Source organism: Athene cunicularia, assembly GCF_003259725.1.
Source record: "Athene cunicularia isolate RWA chromosome 1 unlocalized genomic scaffold, athCun1 chr1_part2, whole genome shotgun sequence".
Taxonomy (NCBI): Eukaryota; Metazoa; Chordata; class Aves; order Strigiformes; family Strigidae; genus Athene; species Athene cunicularia.
The window spans coordinates 80,895,408-80,904,045 of NW_020799092.1; the positions used below are offsets into that span (position 1 = coordinate 80,895,408).

The window sequence follows — 8,638 nt, forward strand, 5'->3', positions numbered from 1 at the left end:
AAAACACCCAGGCTTCACACGTCATGCTGCTCCAAGAGCCTTTTGCATACGTGCATCTGGCATCTCTTTGCACACTCCACTGAGCAGACGCAGCGCGGGCTGCTTCGGAGGCCGGGCTCCTGTTCCTAAAGCACGTTCTCTCTGTCACAGAGACGGTGAACAAATCGTTGGGCAGCCTTACCGGAACGGTTCTTCCCATCCTTCGCGTGGACATCAGCACCGAGGGACAGCAGCGTCTGGATGGTGCCCGTGTGTCCTTCCTGGAGCAGTGAGAACAGGGTTATTTAGTCAAAACCAGCTCCACACAATTTCTCCCCTTTGCATTTAGCAGAAGTAACACAGGCCTGAAAAGAAAGGAGGCCGCAAGCAATCTGTCCCTGACTGCATACAACACCTGGAAGGGCACAAATATGAATTCACTCTTTCACTGTCAAATCTGGGGTTACCAGGAGCTGCTTCAGGCTCCAGAGGACCTTATAGGGGCTAGAAATAAGGGTTGGCTGCCTGTGGCAGTGAAGATCGGGTCTGTTAGCCCACATGAATTGGCGAGAGAGATGCACTAGGCACTTTCTCCAGCCTGTGAGAGGAGTTGGATCTTGGCCCTGGGTCAGTGTGTCTGCACGCCTTACATGTCCCTGGCAACAATTTCGACCCAGAGGCTGAAAAAGCAGCAGGAGGCATCCCAGGAACATAATTCTCTCTGCGAACATTTAACGTAATGGTTTAAAATCCAAAGCGTTCAATTAGGACCAATAGTGCTTAAAATCAGGCAACAGTTCAGAGCTGGTTCCAGTGGTGGTGGTACAAAAGACAGAGCTGTGCCTCAGCAGGGAAAGTGTGATAAGATAACCCATTCCAGATCCAGGCAGGTGGAGCTGCTTTTTGACAGCTGTAGATCCCACAGGATCTTCCTAATCATGGTCAACAGATCCTTGCCCAGCCAGGACCTTGAGGCGTGAGGAATTTGGAAGATCAGCTCCCAGGGGCGGCTTTGCCTTTGCCAGAGGCTGTGGAGGAGTTAATACACAAACTACCTCTGGCAACTGGGTGACACAACCTAAAGATGTTTCTTAATAGCAAATTAGTGTACTAATTTGTCAACCAGTCTTGCCTTTGCCTCTCCAGTCCTCACCTTCAATCAAGTAACTCAGTTAAATTGCTTTTAACCTCAGCTGGCCAAGAGCTGTAGGATCCCTGACTTACCTTTCGTAATTGGCAGCTGGCTGTTTGTTAAAAGGACTAAATGTCAGCAAAACACTGTGTGTTTTCCCACTCCAAGTACCACAGGGATCTAGAACTGCTCTTCCCGAGGTGTAGTTCAGCTCCAAGAGCAGAACCTGTTGCTGATGGGGACTATCACACATCTGCCTGCAGCGTTTCCTAAAGGATCGCTCCCAGTATTTGTACCGCCCTGTGAGAAGACACAGACCATGCTTCCACATCGTCACGACCCACAGCAGCCTCTATCTTTCCTCGGCTGGTAGGCAATTTAAAACACCATAGGGGAAAATGCAATACAGCCCCCACACCCCTTCTCTCGGCACAAGCTTCTCTGTAAATAAATCCTCTCTCCCTAAATAACACGCCTGATTTCGTAATTACTTCTTCAGCGCAATGAATTAGTCTTTGTCGTGCTGCATGAGAATGGAAAGCTCTTATTTTTATCCCCACCACCCACACTTTTCCCCCCATTATCGTACGACTCGGTAGCATCTTCCCCCCTGCTCAAGACTCCCATTTCCCTGCTGCATGAACACCCCTCTCAGTGGCAAAGACAGCAAGCCAGGAGCTGCTTTAGCTGCCACAGCCTTGGCAGCAAATTGAGTTGAAAGCGTAATTTGATTTTCATGTATTTATAAATGCAAAGTAATAAGAAAAGAAGAAAAAAAACAACCCACCAGCCAAACAAATGATGCTGTAAATATAAAGTGACACTGAGCCTCGGGAAGGAAGAGAAACCCATCAAATCATTCCCCAATCAGCCGCTCGCCAAGACAGAGCTGGGATCTTCTCCAAGGCACATTATATTCCCCAATAGCCTTGCTGTTAAACGTACCCTTGGCAACCAAAAGGGCTTTCAACATGGTTTCTCAGAGCATGAGGAAGGGAAGCTGGGAGAAAAGCCTCCTTTGTGGGAGCCAGCAAATGCCACGGCTGGGTCCTGCTGGAGGAGAATACTGTTGCCAGCACTCCCAGTAAGTGTCATTGATGCTTTTGTAGGGAGCGGGGCACTGGGATGCTGTTTCATTCCCACTACAAGTCTAGACTGGGCTCTGAGCGCTGCATGTTAAAGCTCACAAGGTTTAACAAACAGGGATCTAAGCAGGGACCTTCTCTTGCCACCGGCTGTCAGCACGCTGCACACTGTGGTGCGCCAGCAACAAGCAGAAGGGAGGCAGCAGGACGGATCCTGGTCAGCCATGAGGCTTTTGGGATCTGCTCTGTGCTCGCAGGGAGCATTGCAGGACCCACAGCCCACCCACACAGGCATGAGATGGGAGGAGGAGAAAGCTCAAATGACTCTCGCTGCCTGGAATTCAAAACAGCTCCTGTGTGAAGGACATAGATAAGCACCCAGGAGCTTCCTCCACCTTCCCACCTCTCCTCTCTCATGTCTGGCCACGGGCAGGTCAGAATCCAGCCTACTGGGATAAACAGTTGCTGTTTCACAGCACATCAGCCATCCTCTGTCCAGCAAGCTGCCAACATGGAGACTGGCTACTGACCCGCTGGGACCCAAGCTACCAGGGCTGAAGAAAGACAGAGGAAGAAATCTGAGCAGGATTTCATCAATTTCTCCTCTGCCCAGCGAGGGAGAAGATGCTGGTGAAGAACTGTCACAGCTCATGAACAGTTGGTACCAACGACTCCCAGTAATTAGCAGGATGGGCTCCCTTCAGGTACTGCACTTTGGTCCAAAAGCAGTGGGCTGGAACAGTATTGCTCACCAGAGGTGTGGGTCAAGCCCTGTCCACAGCACAGCCAAGTGGACATGTGGCAAAGGAGCTGGGCCCTATCGCCACCTGCCTCTGCTCCTGCATGATCCCACTCAGCCACACGCCAGACAGGAGGGTTTACTAGGCCACAGCACAGTCAGCGGCGTGGGCAGGAGGGTGGTGAACAGAGCAACACGGATACTCTCCACCATCTGCAGAGAGCTGGACACACCTAATGAGGGCCTAAAAACCAATAAACAGGGTATGGGACTGGCCAGGAGCAGACAGTGACAGGATGAGCTGGGAATGTAAATCCTCCATTGAAAACAGCCTGTTTTAGATGTCAGCCTGCAGCACACCAACTGGCAAAGACTTTGTAGAGAGGAAGCCTGGGCACAGGAACAAACCTTGGCTGCATAGTGCAGTGCTGTGAGTTGTAGGGCCGTCACTCTCTCGTTGACACTGACACCCAGCTCGGAGACGAGGAACTGGATGGATTCATCCTGGGCTGTAACAGCTGCCCGGTGCAGAGATTGAGCACCCAGAGCGTCCACGGCTAAAGGACAGGCCTGGAATGGGGGAGGAGGGAAAGCAATGAACAGCCTGGCCAAACCTTCACGGATAATCACCAGTCCAAGCAGGATGATGTCTGCTTGCCACAGCCATGGTGATGGCAGTGATGTCACCAGCAGGACCGATGCAGTTGGTAGCACCGTGATTCACAGTCCAGAGCCAGCTCTCTGCTGAGTTTTTTAAGTGATAAGCAAAACTAGTACCAAAAAAGAACCACCAAGCCCTCTGTCTCTTCAGCTGAAGCACATATGATGGGTTTCAACTCTTCAAAGCAGCAAGAAAAACCCATCTCCAACCTCTGTGCTAGTGGAGAACAACTTGGATGAAGGTGGGGGGGGGTGAGATGGGTGGATGACCTCATGAGATCTCTTCTGTGAGTCTGAATGAACCACAAAGATATAAAATCAAGAAGGGTAATGGAAGTAATACACAATGTGCTCATCTTAAAGGATATAATCCAGCCTCTTGAAATCTAGTGGGCCTGACTCATGGTTTTAAAAAACCTAGAAGGTAGCAACAATGCCATTAGCATTTCCAGTGCTGCTTCGTGGCAATAAGCCAAAGCACCACAACAAGGAAATTAAATCAACTATTCCATCTTCATTGCCTCAAATGTGAGACTACAAACGTAAGCAAACTTCACAACTATTTTATCCTGTAAGGGCCAGATGAGCAAGGCCAAGCACACGAACATCTCCTGAAGTCAACAAGTATCTATGTACGCAAACGCAACCTGGGCATCAAACCATCTCTGCTGGCTGAGGCTACTGAGTAAATCCAAAGTTTGTGATCTGGAAAAGCATGGTACCACGTTCCCTGGCCCACTCCGTGCCACGCTGGGGGTTCAGCTGGCCAACTCAACCTGCCAGCGTGGCACAAACCCATTCACTGGGTTTTCCCACGTGAGCTTTCTGCTCACGTGAGCACTTTGGCATGCTGACCAATGAACACCGGAGCTGGCAGAGGGGAGCAGCAAAACGAGGGCAAAATAAGTGAGAAGGGAGACACAACCCCACTTCCCTGAGAATCAGCCATCAGGTGGGCTCCAACCACCTCACATCAATTCAGCAGTCAATAAATAATGCAGTGGTCTGGTTCCTGCTACGCACAATTGGCTCTAATGACACTCCTGTTACACCCTGTATGTTGGGAGGAAATTGGAGATTACTGGGAGATAACACGGAAGCAGCAGCTGCCGAGAGAGGGAGGGCAGAGATGAGCTGCTGCCAGTGCAGCCAGATGCCTCCATGTCACCCACCCTCCATGCTGAGCCCTGGCACTCCCTAGTGCTGGTCCTGGCTTTGGCACAGCTGCCCCTGTCCCCTCCTGCCACTGCTTTGTGTCCCCATCCCCCTTCACCAACTACAGGGATGTATCCCCACCCTGGGGGTAAGATCTTCACCAGGAGCCCCGTCCTGGTGGCCTTACCTGGCAAAACCTTGCTCATCCCCAGGGGGAATTTGCTTTCTTCTGCAATTCACTTCTTTACAATTTGGGAATGTGCTTCTTTACCACATGGTTACGGAGAACACGTGGCTTGCCTGCCCTGGTAGTTCTCAGTCAGGTCCTGGAGGAGGGAGGTGAGGTTTTTGGCACCTACCTGGTGTTTCTCCAGAAGCAGCCGGGCGATGTTGACATGCCCGTTCTGGATAGCATCCATAAAGGGAGTGACTCCACATTTATCTCTGCTGTCGGGCTTGTACTGGCACCTAGAAGAGAAGACAAAAGCCAGCACAGAGTTGTTGGTGGCTCTGAAAATCCTTATGGCACTAGCTGCTTTGCACTGGTAGGGCAGGAAACTATCACGGGATCGGAAATGGCACATATAAAGCCTGTTCACAGACCACACATAAACCTCTCTGGGAGTGTTCTGGCCTGGGGTACGGTCTGCAGGGGGGTTTGGGGTCAGAGATCTGGTACTTAGCTGTGCAGCTCGCTCATTTATATTTCTTTCCCTTGTAGCCCAACCAGAGGATCTCTGGAAGGGGTAAGATGTGCACAGGCCTTGCTCTGGCAGAGGGGAAAACCACATCCTCATGTAACAACACCATGTACAGAATCAAAGCCCACAGGTCTCCCCCAGGTTAAAGCTCCCCTGAAATGGAGAAGACCGAATTAAAATTGAAAGCCTGGCTCAAATCTCAGGGCTCTGTTTATGCTAGGCCAAGCATGGACAGGAATTAACAGGGCTGGGATGAATCGGCTAACAGGAGCTGCGGCTAGCAGCGGCTGTGATGCCCAGGGAAAGGTGCTCCAGTCCTGGTTAGGAAGGTAACAGGGTCGGATGACTGGGCACACACTCATTTAAAGCCACTTCACAGCCATCTCCCAGGAGCCAAAGCCTGAAAATAAAGCCTGGAGGCTAAGTCCAGCCTAGAGGAGCTGCACCCAAGCTGTCAGAAAACTGTTTTGTTGTTAACGTAGGCCTCGGACACATCGGGGAATGAATCAGCACAGAAAAAGAACAGAGTTATATAACTGGGGTTTATGTCATAGCAAAGTCGGAGCCCATCCAGAGAGTGTCCTTGTCTCCAAGGCCCCCAAACCAGCTGTAAAAAAACCCGGAGGAAACCGAGACAGCCTCGGGATCGCATGCAGGGCAGCTGTGCAACCCGGCTTCCCGAGTGGCATAAACACCCTTTTGTGTCCGGGCAGTGAACGGGAGGCGGGGGAGAGCGTGGAGGAAGCCTGCTTACAGCTCCAGGAGCAGCTCCACAGCGTCAAAACAGCCGTGCATTGCTACGAGAGAGAGAGAAAACCCACGGTTAATTCATGTTTTCATGCCATCATCCGCCTACAGTGAAACAGAATCAGGTTTCTGACCCTTTTGGCTTATTCATGAGGAGGGAAGGGGTTCCAAGAGGCTTTAAATTCAAAGCTTTTTATTTTTTTGCACCGTATGCCTCTACCTGCAGACTACGTGCCTGAGAGTGTACATGCAATTAAGCTGACACAAAGATCTTTTCTTGCAAGTATTTGTTAGTCCCTGAAGTGAAATCTGTGAGAAGCAAAAGCAACACAAAGCCGGGAGCTGGTGAATAGCTAGATGGCATTTCCACCCCTCTTCAGCCACTCGAACTACCCATCACTCCCATCTCATCATCCTAATGAAGCATCCTCACCCAGACAAGCATCTCAGAGGAAAAACAACAGTGGGGGAGGATCTGAGCATTGTGCACTGAAATATTCTCTCTTTATTTTTTTAAAACACATCGTATTACAGCAACGTAAGGATAGCCTTGACCTGTCTTTGGTTTTTTTGCAGGTCATTTTGCACAACAAATTAAATACGTCAAAGAAAAAATAAATATCAAACAAAGCCCGGAGCTGCTACACCAGGCTATTTACTCTGTGCAATGGAAGAACAACCCCTGACAAATGTGTGTTACCAGCAATAACCTTCAGACGCAGCTGCACAATAGATGCTCTTTAAAAGCCCAACGAGGGGTTCCCATCCTCCCAGATCTTGGCCGTTTGCTTCTGCTCGCTGCCCGTTTATCACCCCTTCACCTGACCTGATGTAAATACAGGCAGAGTCACACTGTGGAAAGGATTTTTGAAATGGAGACTTTAAAAAAAAAAACAACAAACAAACCCCAAAACCAAGCTATGCTAAGAAAAAACACCCCAAGCAACACGATTACATCCTTTAACAGCAACAGAGACACAAGAAAGCTGCAGTGCTCAGATCCACTGTTGCACTCCACTTCCTCTAATTACATCTCCCCCGCTCTCTTGCCTCAGGCTACGGATATATGAAGCAGCAAAGCTTAAGGAATCAACCCGAAAAAAAAAAATTGCACGAGGGAGAAAATTACCCATCATCTCTCCAGGGATAAGTGTGCCAGGAAGGCAGCTGGACCGGTCACGGGTTAATGTGCTCATATCCACACCCCTGGGATGTAAACTCATTGAGACAGCGGTTCATCTGGACATGATTTCCCTCTGCAGCTCCAGCATCATCTCCGGCCTCTCGCCCCTGCTCAGGAGCCTCAGGAGCTGTGTCTAAGTGGGCTACGTGGTGGCGTGCGTGGGGTGCTGGCACCAGCACCCACCCAGCAGCAGCTGCCAGCATCGTCCTGGCTTAAAATGATGCTGGGTTTAAGCAGCTCCAGCCCTTCCCGCTGCCCAGCCGCTCCCACACCAGCTGCTGCTCTGCTCACGTGTGGTCCCAGGGTCTAACCCGGATCAGTAAAATGACCAGAAATCAACCCAAATCATGGGTTGATGGCTTTGCCACGGCAAAAGTCAAACACAGGAGAAGACACAAAGGTGGAAACACCTCTATGAAGCAGTGAGAACTGGGCACTGGATCCCACCATTGCTATCTGTACCCCCATATCCCAAGCTTTCCAAGGCCAGGAGAAGACTTTAAGCTCAAGTTTAAAAGCACTCCTTTTCCTCATGACAGTCCTCATTCCCAGGTCAAATACAAGGACTAAGGCGCAGTCAATGCCCCTGGGCTGGGATTGTCACTGCTGATGAGCACAGAGAGGTGGACCAGCAGCTGCTGAGGGCTGGAGAATTAACAGGAATGACAGCCAAGGAGCAACACACCCAACAGATTAATTACAGCACAGCAAGGGGTCTCCTCACAGTACCTCGGGTCTTTCCGGAGAGTCAAACCCTCTTAAATTATTTCACAGAATTATCTCAGTTGGAACATACCTTGAAACTCCTCCAGCCCAAGCATGACCCTCACCCTGACCATTCCCAACTCCCCCAGATCCCTCAGCGCTGGCTCAGCCCGACTCTTCAACCCTTCCAGGGATCCCGGGGACTCCCCCCCTGCCCTGGGCAGCCCATTCCAACGCCCAACAGCCCCTTCTGCACAGAAATCCTTCCTCAGAGCCAGCCTGACCCTGCCCTGGGCAGCTTGAGGCCATTCCCTCGGGGCCTGGCGCTGGGGCCTTGGCTCCAGAGACTCATCCCCCCTCTCTGCCCCCTCCTGGCAGGGAGTTGCCGAGGGCCAGGAGGTCTCCCCTCAGCCTCCTCTGCTCCAGACTGAACCCCCCCAGTTCCCCCAGCCGCTCCCCAGCAGACCTGTGCTCCAGACCCTGCCCCAGCTCCGTTGCCCTTCTCTGGCCACGCTCGAGTCATTCAATGGCCTTTTTGGGGTGAGGGGCCCA

At 51.1% G+C, this 8,638-nt stretch overlaps 1 protein-coding gene across 2 annotated transcripts in view; it reads right to left on the reverse strand.

Annotated features, from left to right (window-relative positions):
* Window positions 1–7,518, reverse strand: part of ANKRD16 (ankyrin repeat domain 16) — a 10,685-nt gene extending 3,167 nt beyond the window's left edge. The window contains exons 1-5 of one of the 2 annotated variants that reach the window (XM_026866080.1): window positions 6,899–7,518; window positions 6,206–6,248; window positions 5,110–5,218; window positions 3,344–3,505; window positions 182–260 (exon numbers count right to left, since the gene is read on the reverse strand). In XM_026866080.1, the coding sequence (XP_026721881.1) occupies window positions 182–260; window positions 3,344–3,505; window positions 5,110–5,218; window positions 6,206–6,246 (391 nt within the window). In that variant the 5' untranslated portion in view covers window positions 6,247–6,248; window positions 6,899–7,518. Of the gene's footprint in view, window positions 1–181; window positions 261–3,343; window positions 3,506–5,109; window positions 5,219–6,205; window positions 6,322–6,898 lie in introns of those variants that run through there. The other variant, XM_026866073.1, reaches the window with a different exon arrangement.
* Window positions 7,519–8,638: the final 1,120 nt, after the last annotated feature.